The sequence below is a fragment of the Guillardia theta genome, assembly GCF_000315625.1.
Source record: "Guillardia theta CCMP2712 unplaced genomic scaffold GUITHscaffold_49, whole genome shotgun sequence".
Taxonomy (NCBI): Eukaryota; class Cryptophyceae; order Pyrenomonadales; family Geminigeraceae; genus Guillardia; species Guillardia theta.
The window spans coordinates 376,062-389,208 of NW_005434625.1; the positions used below are offsets into that span (position 1 = coordinate 376,062).

Sequence of the window (13,147 nt, forward strand, 5' to 3'; positions counted from 1 at the left end):
TGGTACTGTTGCAAAGGCCATGTCCCGTGTGACTTCCTGTCAAATGCTGTCTCGTGTTCCCACGAGTACGATGCGAACATAGGCAGATCTTGAAAGTGAGATGATTTTGTTCGTTTCCTTTACCTATTATTGTCCATGACTCAACTCGAAATCGATGCAATCAAAAGAACTTTCCTGATTCTATGATGTCGCCGGTTGCTTTTTTCATGCCATCTGATCTCTACTTGCAGCTCTTCGACTTGATTACCTCCATGCAAGACTAAGCACCGATTGATCGGAGATGGAGAAGGGGAGTAGAGACAGCTCACAACAAGCTGCATCCTCTGCAAGGAAGGAGGCGTCTGATTCGAAGCGAGGGAGAAAGGAGGTTCTGAAAGACCTTTCCAGCTCAGACGCGGCCTTGCTGTTCAGCAACTCATGGTTAGATAAGCATGCTGGCAGATGCTTACTCTTACCATGCATGCCTGCAGGCTATCCCACATCCCCTTGCTGACTGTTGCGATGTGCGAACCCAACGCACAGCCAAGCCTTGCGTTCGTCACATCTCAGATTGCAAAGGTATGACGATCGAACGCCTGGCTTGGAAGCTCAACAGCTTCAAACACGCAGGGATGGAACTCAGACTTCTGCTGGGCGTCATGCTTCGAACCGAACTTCTTGGCTGCCCTCATGTATGAGGTGACACCTTTCCAACGACCAGGGAGCTCCGACTCATGGCTGCATATCAGGGATACCTGCCTACAGCCCATGGATCCATAAAGCCTAAAGAGTACATCTTGCTCCCGAAGCTGCACCAGCAGAGGTAGCTTGTTCACTTCCATGACGCCGCAGGGCTGACCTCGGGATTAGATGCATCATCAACTTCGAGGACCTTCATGTCCCCAAGGGGTTGATGCGCCGGTCTAGGTGGGATTTCTCGATCTCAACTTTGACCTCTCACGGTGGGCTGCAGAGGATACAAGCTCTCGACCGACTCGAGGTTTGATGAAGTGGTAACTGAGTCTGTGCTACTGTCCTCGCTCGAGTTCTCATACCTGCTGTCTGGCAGGTTGCCATGTGCCTTGAACAGCACAGCGAGAGCTGGCTGCATCCTCCTCTAGGTCTTCTTCCGCCTCTTCTGCACGTGGTTGGAAACCTGATGGTTGTTTGTTGATACCAGTGCAAGGCTTCAAGGGGCTGTTTCGATGCGGCGGGGTAGGACAGGTGCTGTCAGCAGCAAGTCGTGGATGTGTTTTATGACGCAGAGATTCAAAAGGTCCGCATACACTCCATCGAAGTGAGTCACAATGGCGAGCTCGTTGCGGGGGAGTTGGGCTACTCAGTTGGTACGCGTCTTTGTTTCACGAACCCTCTGCCCTGTAAGGCGTTGACTCGCTGGTGTGTTAAAGGCAAGTCCTACTGCAGCCTATCTGGTTTTACGCGTGCAAGCTCTGCTGGTGAGTCGATTCAGCTTCTATCGATGCCTTGCTGATGTCTTTTCCTAGGGAGCGTCCAGTGTGTTGCTCTCGGCTTGCTGCTTCATCAGAGAGGATTTGAGTTTTGGGACCTTGGGATGGGAATGAAGGTAATTGCCGTCACATGGATGATCCGTTCATTGACACGTGCCTGATCATGCAGTACAAGCATCAGATGGGGGCCAAGGTCATTTAGTTCCTTGAAATGAGTGTATAACTGACATGTTGGTTTGAACAGGATTGTCCACGAATGTCATTCCTTGCTCAGCTGCATCGAGTTCGTGATCAGCCAAAGCCGGATCTGAAGATCGGTAACGAGCGTGACGCCTCTGAGAGAGGACTCTTTACACCTCTATTTGCCGCAGAGGATAAGGCGACCGACGAGCTTCTCAGCATGGCGTTCCGTGCAGGACAGTATGTGCGGATCAAGAACGAGCATCCGCAGCTAGGTGGTCGATGTCAGCTTAGAGGGCATGCAGTTTACGCTGTGGCTTCCAGGTGGCAAGATAGCAATCGTGAGCGATCGATGCGGAGCCTGGCTGAAGGTAATCAGCTCTGCTCTCGTGCTCTTGTTCGAATCACTGAAGCTCTGACGCTTTCCGTCGAGGTTCTGCTGGAGGGCCAAGACAAGCAGATTGTCAACCTCCCTCCTCACTTGCTGGAAGATGCTTGCCCCGCAAGCTCGACAGATTCTGCAGGAGACGGGAGCGATCTGCCCTCCTCGCTGCGGGGACTTGGAATGCGAAACCAGCTTAACTCGATGCGGCTCAAGGGAGGGGGGCAGGCGGGGGAAGCAGCAAGCGCAAGCAAAGGAGATGAGGGGTCGCAGGAAGAGACTGACAGCCATCTGACGACTCTCAAGGCTAACCGCCCGCTGCTGTCGGAGGCGAAGGTCTGCCGAGCACTTGGAGGCTCGTCGTCACACTGAGCTTACGCAGGTGCAGCATCACAGGCTGTGGGAGACGCGGCTCTCGCGGCGGAAGGCTCTCCGACCGCTGCTGATGGAGGTGGGAGCTCAAGGCTGGGAGCGTGCGGGGTCAGTGAGCTTGTGACAGATCCTGGAGCGGCGGGAGAGGGACAGCGGATTGAGCAAGAGAGGGAAGCGAGGTAGGACATGCGCGGGGAGCCTGTTTGCGTGACGAGGTTGACAGTACTGCGAAAGCTCAAGAGGCGCGAGAAGGAATGATACGAGGATGCTCCTGTTTTCTAAACGCTTCCAACTCCGAGCACTCGCCCCCTCCCCCACCACGCCTCCGCGCTCGCCTCCCGCTCTCTCGTCCAACTGCACCCCAAAGTTGCCTGACCCCATCGTGCTCCTCCTTGCGGCTCCTCCTTGCATCCTCGTCTGCTAGGCATAGCCGCCTCGTCTCCTCCCGCCATCCCCTTCCCCCGCACACCCCCGCCGCTCCCCTCCCCCCGCACACCCCCGCCGCTCCCCTCGCCTGCAGTTTCCCTGTGCCCTGCCCCCGTATTTTCATTTCACCTCTTTGGTCGTTCTGAGTGAGGAGGCCGCCGGGAACACTATGAAGGTGCAGCGCGAGGAGGGAGGGAGGGAGGGAGGGAGGGAGGGGAGGGGAGGGAGGGAGGGAGGGAGGGAGGGGAGGGAGAGGAGGGAGGGAGGGAGGATGGCAAAGGCAGGATTTTGCAGTGGTGATTCAGGACGGAGAGGAAGGGGAGGGGATCCATGGTCTTACCGCAGGGCAGGGATGCGTCAAGTTCTGATCGCTACCTGCCTCCTGCTCCTCGTCGCTTCATCGTCCTCTTTCTCCATCAACATGGTGTGCTCGATCGCTGCTCCTGCTCTCCACCCGCTCCTCATCCCATGCCATTTCCCTTCAGGCAGCCGCCGGACCGAAGATCCTCAAGTTCAACGAGAGGTACACGGCAGAGACATCAAACCCAAGTGGTGAGCTTCTGTAATCTTCCCACTCCCTAGTCCTCCTCGCCTCTCCTCTAGTCTTCTCCCTCTGCTCTGCTCTGCTCTGCTCTGCTCTGCTCTGCTCCCCTCTGTCTCCCATCCCTCCTCTCGTAGCATGCCGCTGATGTCTCTTGACAGCCACCTTCTCCATCTCGACGTACAATGTCCTCATGCCCAACAGCGAGGACGGCTGGTGGGTCTACAAGTACTACCAGAGCCATGTGCCGAGGGAGCTAAGGGAGTGGGAAGCGAGACAGGGGAGGATGAAGGACCTGCTCCTGCACCATGGTGGCTCCGACATTGTGTGCATCCAGGAGGCGTGCGGCAGCAGCTTCGACAAGGACTTTGCGTTCATGACGGAGGCTGGCTATGACTCGATGCTGCACAACAAGTTCCGTTTCAGGACAGCCACATTCTGGAAGAAGGACAGGTTCAGCCTCGTCGCTGCCTCCCACAAGGACCGCGTGCTGATCACGCGGCTCCGACTTGCCCAGCAGGCGACCGAGGGGCTGAAGGCGTCGGACCTCTGTGTCGTCAACTGCCACCTGACTGGAGGGCCCAACGCCGACAAGAGGCTGCGGCAGGTAGAGGAGGAGAGGAGAAGAGGAGAGGAGGAGAGGAGGAGAGGAGGAGAGGAGAGGAGAAGGGAAAAAAGGGGGGAAGAGAGGAGGAGAGGAGGAGAGGAGGAGATAGAGAAGGGCTCCTGCTACATTCGCTGACCTGGGCTAAGGTGCACGATGCGCTCGACCAGCTCCGCAAGGACGCGAAGAAGCAGGACGTCGACCTTCCTCCTCCCACCGTCGTCTGTGGCGATTTCAATGAGGACGGCGAGTCTGCGGCTGCTCTTCTACTCAAGGACGGAGAAGTTCCGGCGGGTCACAAGGTCCGAGGGGTGGAAGTCACGTCCAAGGCCAAGAAGCAGGTGCTCGGGCCCTTCCACGACGCCCATGGTGTCGCATACGCCGCTGCCAATGAGCCCCGGCTGCCCACGATAGTCTGCCCCAACCTCGACTCGGCGATGATCATGGCGGAAGGAGCAGAGGAGGCAGGAGGTGACGCCTCTGCGAAGCTCGTCCCTACCCCCTCGCTGCTCGATGCGCTCAAGAAGGCCTTTGATGCGCTGGGAGGCGGGAAGGAGGAGCTGGAGGAAGAGGTAGAGGATGGAAGAGATGCTGCGGGAGAGGATGATAATGTCGCAGGACGTGGAGAGGTGGCTAGTGACGATCAACGGGCAGATGGGAAGAGGGTCAGAGTTTCGCAACGCCATGGCCTGCATGGAGGAGAAGGGACGGAGGACCCTGAGCCTGGAGGACTTCACTTCCATCTACATGAAGGAGCTCCGGGAAGGAAAGTTCTGGGGTGTCGACCACGACCTGCGGCAGGCGCTCGGATGCCCTGTCGAAGGAGCAGGGGGTAAAGAATCGTTCCAGGTCATCCTGCTCCGTCTGCTGTTTGATCCTGCTGACGTGCAAGCACCGCAGGCCGTCTACGACTACATCTACTTCAACCAGGTTCGTCGCCTTGCAGCTCACCCGCGCGTCGAGTGACGTGGACGCAGCAGGGCCTGGAGCTCCTGGGTATCTGCGAGGCGATGGAGGAGGAGGACATGCGTCGAGCTAGAAGCGGGGCTGATCCGCTCCCTAACGACAAGTTTCCTTCGGATCACGTCATGCAGACTGCAGTGTTGAGGCTGAAGGAACCGGGTTCAAGTTGATTCCTTCACTTAACATTTTAGTTGGACTGGAACAAGGCTTCTCGCAGGCGACTCTGTGCCTTGGTATGGAAGATCAGCTTCGACCGATAGGTGGTATCAGATGACTGCGCTGCCGCCCTTGCTGCTGATTCCCTTCTGTTGTGAAAATCCTCCAAGTACGACTCGTTGATAATCTTCGATCGTCGCACCTTGCTGTCTGACTTGGGGGACGACCTTCCCATCAGGACCTCCGTCCTCCCCTTCTCGACTATGAGCCCGTACTCTGAATGCCTCCGCGGCTGCGATGAATGAAGTTGGTGGCTCCTCTGCAGGTCGTGTCAGCCTCTCCCTCCCTCTCCCCCACCCTCCTCCCCCTCAGCTCCTCTCACCCGGCTCCTCGCGTCCCGATGATGGCTCCACTCTTCTTTCGCCATCCCGGGCTCGGGAGAGTTTCTACAGCAAGGACAGTGAGTGGCCTCGAGAGGACGCGGCGGTCGGTACCTGCACTCCAGGTCCTTACAGATCTCATCTGCAGAGGGAGTTTGTCAGTAGCTGGGCAGATGCTGGGGAGGTGAACGTACGAAAGTCTATCTGTGACGAGGGGCGCAGCTTCCCCTGCAGATTCTGCAGCACCCCGTCAGCTTCCTTGCCCCCTACCCGATCGTCGAACCTCTTGGAACTTGTAGAGCTGCGGCGGCGTGCTCAGGTCCACGCTGGCGGCTCTTCGTTGTCGAGCTGATGACCGCGTTACTGCCCCACCACCTGGACGGATGTCGCTGACCTGGCGTTGGAATTTTCTCTTGCAGGTTCGAGATCTTGACAGGCTGCAGCCCTGCACGCCTGTCAGCTGAGCTTCAGCTGCTCTAGTCATGCCACCGGAACGTTGCTCCCTTGCGTGAGGTATCTGGACGTCATCCAGCGCGGTTTTCCTCAGCGCGACGCCGATCTTGTTCTCCGCCTGCGGTGAGATGATCCCACGTGAAGATGGGGAGGAGATGAGTGGCTGACCTCAGTCGAGGACGGCTCAGAAGAGCCATACCTCCTCTCGTCCCCTTCCGAGTCTCTCCTCAGCTTCGGCAGCCTCTTCCTATCTACATCGCTGGCATTCGTCTTGCTTTCCTGTATCCATGGGCACATGAAGACTGTGTTACAATGCTTGAAGCTCACTTCTGCAGCAGAACAAGTCATCTCTCCCCCTTGCGAGCCTCCAGGCCCCTCACTCACCTGACAGGCTTTGAGTTTCCGCTTGCATCCACTCCAGAAACAGCTCAGCGCAGGGCATGCACAGCACAATCTTTGCACGAACAAGTTCAGGACGAGCGGCAGTGTGACCCCGTACCTTTCTGCCGCAAGACAACTTGATCGTGGTGCACTGATCGCTGGCTTTGCATCGATTGCAATCTCCCTCCGCACTCCCAGCAGCTGAACCCCCACAAGTCAAACAACAGCAGGAGCTCCACCAACACACGCACATGAACTGTTTGCGCTTCCATGCAGACCGTTGTGCGTTCTGATGGAGAAACGTACCCTCGCGCTGAAGACATGTTTCACTCGTGGAATCATGGCAAGTAGCAGGACTCACATGGTGTTCTTGAGCACAGTCTTCCGGTGTGTTTGCCCCTTCTCCTTCTCCTTCTCCTTCAACTCCGGCTTTCCAGGGGTCAGACTCTTCGAGATAGAAAACATCCCCCCATAGGACGTCGTATATTTATCAGAATCTTCCGAGAAATCATGCATGGCCATGTCTTGGGGCAATACTCAACACTAACGGTGACGATCAATCCAGCTGTCAAAGTTTTTGCAATGTCCTCCTGCTGATTCAATGCTATTGATATCGTCCAATGTTTAGATGTGCCACTCTGTTCAAAGGATTTCCTTGGTTTTCATCATGCTCCCTCCACGGGGTTCCAGGTGACAAGAGGAGAGCTCGTTCGCTCTTTGATGTATCGGCCAAGCCAAGAAGCCCTTGTTTGGTTCAAGCCCCTTGCTCAAGCAGGCTCATTGTGTGTTCACACGTCCTCTCTCCGCCGCTCACTCAGTCCCAGGGGCTGGCCCATGCTCTGGCGCCATACGGGTCACTGTCAGCCAGGTCCTGGACCCTCATAGTGTAGCATCCCAGTACTGTTTTGAAAGTTGAGTGAAGTTTCCATACCCACCACCGGTCATCCGTTGAGGGGCTGGATGCGTTATTAACCCTCGTACCCCCCACCCCAGGCTGGGATCGCCTCACCCCAGTGACCGTTTGACCGGTGGGTGAAAATTAATTGGTACCCACCCGTTACAGTACAGTGGTACGGCTTAACTTTGAGTAACTTGTGACTGCTCGGGGGCCCTTTCGGAAGTTTCACTGTACGGTCACGCCCGGTCGCACGCCGTTCGCGCCATCCGATCCGAGTGCCCCCCCGGGCCGCCGGGCGGGCCGGGGGCCGCCGGACGGCGGCCCGGACTCCGGGAGCCCGACGGTCGAGTGAACGTACCGAAACTTGAGTCATTGCCACTGCTAGTGGGCCGCGCTACGGTACGGTACTACTGACCGTCAAAAACTCGGCGTACTGGGCCGACCGTACGTTACGCGGCACGGTCCGGCGGCGCGGAAGTCGGATTTCACTGCTGAGTTTTTAGCCGGTAGTAGCCGTTCAATGAACAGTGGTCCCGGCCCGGCGCGCCGGGCGCTGAGCCTCGCCGGAGGTCCCGGCCGGGCCCTGCAGTGTGACCGTCCCTGCGCGGGGCCCCGGGCCCGGCCCGGGCCGGGGGCGGCACCATCATCAACTCCGGGCCGGGCCCGGGCCGTTGGCGCGGCATAGGCTCAGTCAGGTACGGTCGCGCCTCTGGCTGCCCCCAGTGCCCCGCGGCGGCCGGGCCCGGCGGCCCGCAGCCTGTCGGCCGTCACCGCCTGTCAGTCAGAGTGTAACAGCACCCGGCGGTGACTGTACGACTCTTGAAACGGCGGCGAGACTCAGGCCCTGAGGAGATCTTCGGACCGGGAAACTGAGACACAGTGACAGCGAGTACTAGTGGGCCCGGCCGGGCGCCGGCGCGGCGGCCGCTCGGGCGGCCCACTGTCAAACGTGACCCCGGAACCGTTGATACTCGTGTCATTGACTATCTCTGTGTTGTGAGAACAACACAAATGGAATACCAATGTCACAATATAACCATGGCCAAGAATGAATTTGCATTTCCACGGTTGTATTGAGCCAAAGCTTTTGCAAATCGTTCCCCTGGCAGCTGAGGGGCACTTATCTAGGAGGTACTCAGTATCTGGTAGTCTGTCATTCCAGGATACTGTAGTACTTTTCAGTGATCATCATGAGCCGCTTAACAGTCACTGAGGCGAGTCAGTAGGTCGAGAAGCCAAGCTGAGATTCGACAGCATGAACAGTGCTTTTTCGGACTGATTGGTCAGTGGAGTTGATTGGATAGATTCCAGGGGCACAATGATTGCAATCAGAGACGACAGCTTTTTGAGCCAGCTTTCCTTTTTTTCTAATGAGCATTTTCATTTATTGAACAGAGTACAATTTTATTTGAAAACATCATAAGCATCTGCATTGAAGGTAATACATCAAATCTGAAAAGCATGAAACTGTGCAATTTTCATTCCCGGATGAATTCCAATGAACCAAGTACATGCATGCACGAGTTACTATGAAAATATGCCCTCATCACATGAAAGGGAAGGGAGACAGGGGAAGAGGGGCGTTGAGAAGGGGCACATGCTGCTAAAAGTAAACAGCAACTCTGAGTGCATTCAATGCATCACATACCACAGGGTACAGACCATGGTTCGAACATGGAACAGCTACATTCATGGAAGATGTTCACTTTGGATATGCTTGTTATCTCCATGTCTTATCACCCTGAGATTCGAATCTTGCAAAGCCTGAGCCTGCATGCTTAACTTAACGTTTCGATTCGCACATTCCCTTTTGTCCTTGGAGGAATGTTGTGGAGTTGGGGACTAGCTTGGCTTCAACTACCCCTACCGTATCTTTGGTAAACAAAATCTCATCTAAAGCAGGGGTAGAGGGTTATTCTGCGTGTTTCGGCAATCGAACTCGATCCTTTCCCGCTTTTTTTTTGGGAGGGGGCGTGACCTTCACTGCTTTAAACCCTATCTTGATACTTAGAACCCTTTACGTGCTACCCCCACCCTTGGACGACTTGGGTGTTTGCCCGAGCCCTCACTAATCATCGTGGGGGTGATCAAGATATGCCGCACAAGATAAGGTGGGTAGGGGTTATAATGCACCACTCGACATACGCAAAATAGTGAGTCCCCCAATTCTGTAGCTCCTACGCAAAGTTGCTAGGCCCTCTTACGCAACGTGGTCCTACATTCGTCTTGGGGAGTCTCGATGGGTCGTAACAAACAAAAAGCAAAGTCACGAAAAGCTCTCTTTTGGAAGTCTACGCCCCTTCCTTTCCCCCTTGCCCCTTATAATTCCCCAACCACGTCCCTTACCATCATCGCTACCTTGGTGAGCGGACTGCGCAGCATGGCCACCCAGTACGTAGCCGCCCCCCCTGCTGCGGGTCCTCCGCAAGGGGACGAGAAGCCACTGAAGGATCACGTCTCAAGCAAAGTTGCGGCTCAGACTATCCTCCGTAAGATCGATGAAGATGAGACGTTCTTCAGCTGGAAGATCATCCAAACCATCATTGCAGCTGGCGGTGGCTTTATGGTGGATGCCTACGATTTGTTCGTTATCGGTCTGTTGACAAAGCTCATCGGTCGCATCTACTATCCGGATGTGCGTTACTTTCCCCTGGGTTACTGCAATCAGATTGGCAACATCACTACCTACTATCAGACGGATCCTGGCAACAATTGGGCTCCGATTCCTCACAAATGTGGTTCTAACTGGCATACACTGGCAGAATGGCTGCCCAACAATATTCAGGGCTGGGATCAAATGAGTGTCGAGGATCAGTACAAGAAGGCACTTCAATATGCGCCAAGCGACCTGCCAAATCGCTCGAACTATGCACTTGCTTCCGTAGCTTTGATTGGCACTCTTGTTGGACAGCTCACCTTTGGCCACTTGGCAGATCTGTTTGGTCGCAAACCTGTTCATATTGTCACTATGGTTATCATTTCTATCGCTGCTCTTTGCTCTGGCATGTCTTTCGGTACCACTGGTGACGCTGTCGTCGGAACTTTGTGCATGTGGCGTTTCCTGCTCGGACTTGGCATTGGTGGCATTTATCCTCTCAGCGCTACTGTTATGAGTGAGACTGCAAGCACTAAGTACCGCGGCACTTACATTTCTGCTGTCTTCGCGTTCCAGGGCTTCGGTTTCTTGCTGGCTGGAACTGTGGTGATCATTCTCGCTGCCATCTGGATGCCATACCCGGATGCTGGAGATTTCCTGTGGAGGACCGCGTTTGCCCTCGCAAGCGTTCCGCCATGCATTACCTTGTACTACCGAATGATCATCCCTGAAACTGAGAGGTATGAGGTTAACGTGAAGGGAGACATTCAAACCGCAGCCAAGCAACTCGGAATCGACAACGATCCAACAATTATCAAGGCTACTGGTCTTAAGGCCAAGGGTCACACCTGGAGATCTTTTCTCGACCTGTATGGTCTTCCCCTCATGGGTTGCGCTTTTTCGTGGTTCCTTCTTGACATCGCCTTCTACTCTCAGGGTTTGTTCCAGAGTGACGTGTTCAGCATCGTCGGCTGGCTTCCTGCCGCTTACACCATGAACGCCATTGAGGAGACCTACCGCATTGCTCGCGCTCAGCTGATCATCTCCCTTGCCTCCATCATCCCCGGTTACTGGTTCACTGTAGCTACCATCGAGATCATGGGACGCACCAAGATCCAGTACATGGGATTCTTCTTCATGACCCTCTTCATGGGCATCCTGGCTGGGTTGTACGACCAGCTCAAGGGGGAGGTTTCCAACTTCATCGCGCTGTACGCTCTCACCTTCTTCTTCTCCAACTGGGGCCCCAACTCTACCACCTACGTCTTGCCAGCTGAGGTCTTCCCATCCTGGTTCAGAGCCACCGCCCACGGTATCTGCGCTGCCACAGGTAAGGCTGGCGCGATCGTCGGGTCTTACGGGTTTGGTATTCTCAAGGATACTCCTAAACACAACGCCGGCCTCAAGACAGTCCTCATCGTCCTTACCATCGTCAATGCTCTCGGACTTCTCACCACGATCCCCATCCCTGAGACCAAGGGCAAGACACTCGAGGAGCTCGGGCGCGAGGGCGAGGACATGTCCAGCATGCACACCGAGGAGAGCCAGGATGAGCCTTCCAGCGCTCAGAACGTGTACCTCCCTGGTCAATATCCGGTCCCGTATCCCGGTCAGACTCCTGTCATGATGATGCCGGCTCAACAACAGATGATGCCGATGGCTGTCCAACCTCAGATGATGGCGATGCAACCTCAGATGACTTATCCTGCAATGATGGGACAAGCCTGAATTTTAAGTGTATGTGATTAAAAAGTTCAATTGACGTCTCCTTGTACTTGTATTGTTACAGGTCTCCCACACTAGCCCTTTCAAGTCAACCGATCCGAATGGAAAAGTAACGTCAAATCACTTAAAGGTCTCATCATTCATTCTGGACGCATGGGCCATAAGGGATATCATCACCTCAGTTACACAAGTTACTTCCTGACTCAGGATTTGAAGCAGTTCCTAGAGTGCCAAGATCGAGTCATATTACGATTCAGTAGGAGTAGGACAAGTCGTCTCTTTCCCCTCTCATTCCGGCATCCGATGGCCGTTAAGTCCGTCGAAGGCTAGATGTGACCGGCCCGAAGTCGACTGTGATGTCAGTAGAAATCACTAAAAGAACTTGTTGCAAGCTCAGGTTCTACCGCCACAGTCACACTGATGGCTGACCTCTTGGTTACTGCCAGTCCGATGAGCTCTAGGGCTCAAAGACGTGCTCGTCCACAGTAGAAGCTCTAAAGACCATCCATCGACATGTAACGACTTTGCTGCCACTGTTGATTCCAAGTTGAAGAACTGACATACTCCTCCACACTACTATCTCAGCCACCCGTTGTAGGTTCTTGTCAGATTTGCTGATATCAGTGCTGCAGCGATAAACTCCTTGCTTGTGATGGATCTAGATTGTAAATCCTTTCCCCCTCTTCCCCACCCTCGTCCGTCCTCATACGGTTCTCTGACCCTCTTCCCCAGTGCCGCTCCTTCCGGCTCCTCAGGCACTCCCTTCCAATCTCGCTGTACATTCAGCCGCACCTGCTCTCCCCACCTCTCCTACTCTTCGTCTCCATAAACGTTTGTTTGTTACACAGCTCGATGAACTGCAAAGAAGAGCAAGACGAGCTGCAAAAGCCTGCTAGCAACGAATCTGAAGGCTGACAGTAACCTGGAAAGACAACTTCGTCTCGAGCTTGACTTCATCGCAAGAAAACAAATGCTAGTCGTACCGTGACAAACATGCACACCCCTTGCCCTGAATGCAGACTCCCACCAAACAAGCGCTTTGAAAAGACAACATTCGTTTATTATCGTACAGTTCGTATCTACAGCAATATCGTACATCTCCCCGGTCCTTCCTCATCGTACTCGGACCCCCCTCTCCCGTGCCTCCTTCAAGCTCTCAAGGCACTCCCGTCCCTCGCTGTACACCCAGCCCCTCCTGCTCTCCCCCTCGCCCCTCCTCGTCGCCTCCACGTACGCTTCCTGCGCGGCAGTGAGGCGGAGGGCTGGCTTCGAGTTGCGGCGAGCCGGGGCACGGGTGAAGGTGACGTCGATCATCTCCACGAAGACCGCCGGGGCATGGCGCTTGGCTGGGGCGTCGACGAGGATCTCAGGTCGGCTTGCTGACTCGTGCATGGCTGGTGGGATAGCGAAAGAATGTGATGGCTTGGCGGCGGGAGGGCTGGGGCTTTATATACCCGGGCGGGGAGGGAAGAAGTTGCTTGTCAGCGAGGATACGAGGAGATGCGGAAACGAGGCGAGTGGTTGACACCTCCCGAAGAAGGTAAGCCTGAGATTCGAAGCGAGTCGGAGATGCTCTCCGGCTCGTGATCATCGACCGGTCGAAGAAGGTCGAACAGCCCTGCAGCCCTCGAAAGAGTCTCGG

The 13,147-nt window shown here is 55.3% G+C and overlaps 4 protein-coding genes across 4 annotated transcripts; 3 read left to right on the forward strand and 1 right to left on the reverse strand.

The window, feature by feature from the left end:
- Positions 1-14: 14 nt before the first annotated feature.
- Positions 15-2,679, forward strand: GUITHDRAFT_163996 (hypothetical protein). Its single transcript, XM_005829931.1, has 19 exons — positions 15-95; positions 231-420; positions 471-558; positions 610-678; positions 729-802; positions 850-906; positions 953-992; positions 1,049-1,100; positions 1,160-1,203; positions 1,256-1,325; positions 1,389-1,436; positions 1,485-1,564; positions 1,618-1,641; positions 1,693-1,903; positions 1,953-1,999; positions 2,062-2,346; positions 2,393-2,461; positions 2,510-2,561; positions 2,606-2,679. Exons 2-19 carry the CDS (start codon positions 281-283, stop codon positions 2,638-2,640), a joined length of 1,485 nt encoding a protein of 494 aa, XP_005829988.1. The 5' UTR covers positions 15-95; positions 231-280; the 3' UTR covers positions 2,641-2,679.
- An 821-nt stretch (positions 2,680-3,500) lies between these two features.
- On the forward strand, positions 3,501-3,743 carry GUITHDRAFT_52218 (hypothetical protein; the record flags this gene model as incomplete). Its single annotated transcript, XM_005829932.1, has 1 exon — positions 3,501-3,743. A coding segment is annotated over one exon (243 nt), but the record flags the coding sequence as incomplete, so codon positions are not given.
- Positions 3,744-5,078: 1,335 nt separating this feature from the next.
- GUITHDRAFT_153423 (hypothetical protein) lies at positions 5,079-6,470 on the reverse strand. The gene is made up of 10 exons (XM_005829933.1): positions 6,405-6,470; positions 6,290-6,359; positions 6,074-6,234; positions 5,942-6,023; positions 5,847-5,897; positions 5,736-5,800; positions 5,647-5,689; positions 5,567-5,594; positions 5,455-5,518; positions 5,079-5,391 (listed from the first exon to the last, which is right to left on the reverse strand). The coding sequence occupies exons 2-10, from the start codon at positions 6,345-6,347 to the stop codon at positions 5,104-5,106; spliced, it is 840 nt and encodes a 279-aa protein (XP_005829990.1). The 5' UTR covers positions 6,348-6,359; positions 6,405-6,470; the 3' UTR covers positions 5,079-5,103.
- Positions 6,471-9,564: 3,094 nt separating this feature from the next.
- Positions 9,565-11,707, forward strand: GUITHDRAFT_158082 (hypothetical protein; the record flags this gene model as incomplete). The annotated part of the gene is made up of 3 exons (XM_005829934.1): positions 9,565-9,819; positions 10,009-11,352; positions 11,570-11,707. 3 exons carry the CDS (start codon positions 9,565-9,567, stop codon positions 11,705-11,707), a joined length of 1,737 nt encoding a protein of 578 aa, XP_005829991.1.
- Positions 11,708-13,147: the final 1,440 nt, after the last annotated feature.

What these genes read in the sequence shown, in the direction of transcription:
- GUITHDRAFT_163996 (XM_005829931.1), top strand. Translation starts at nt 281, where the DNA reads ATGGAGAAGGGGAGTAGAGACAGCTCACAACAAGCTGCATCCTCTGCA. An exon ending in CTGGCTGCATCCTCCTCTAG is followed by an intron (nt 1,101 to 1,159) that starts GTCTTCTTCCGC and finishes TGTTGATACCAG; the next exon opens with TGCAAGGCTTCAAGGGGCTG. An exon ending in GATGCGGAGCCTGGCTGAAG is followed by an intron (nt 2,000 to 2,061) that starts GTAATCAGCTCT and finishes CTTTCCGTCGAG; the next exon opens with GTTCTGCTGGAGGGCCAAGA.
- GUITHDRAFT_153423 (XM_005829933.1), bottom strand. Translation starts at nt 6,347, where the DNA reads ATGCCCTGCGCTGAGCTGTTTCTGGAGTGGATGCAAGCGGAAACTCAA. An exon ending in GGAAACTCAAAGCCTGTCAG is followed by an intron (nt 6,235 to 6,289) that starts GTGAGTGAGGGG and finishes GTTCTGCTGCAG; the next exon opens with AAGTGAGCTTCAAGCATTGT. An exon ending in TGTAAGGACCTGGAGTGCAG is followed by an intron (nt 5,519 to 5,566) that starts GTACCGACCGCC and finishes TCCTTGCTGTAG; the next exon opens with AAACTCTCCCGAGCCCGGGA.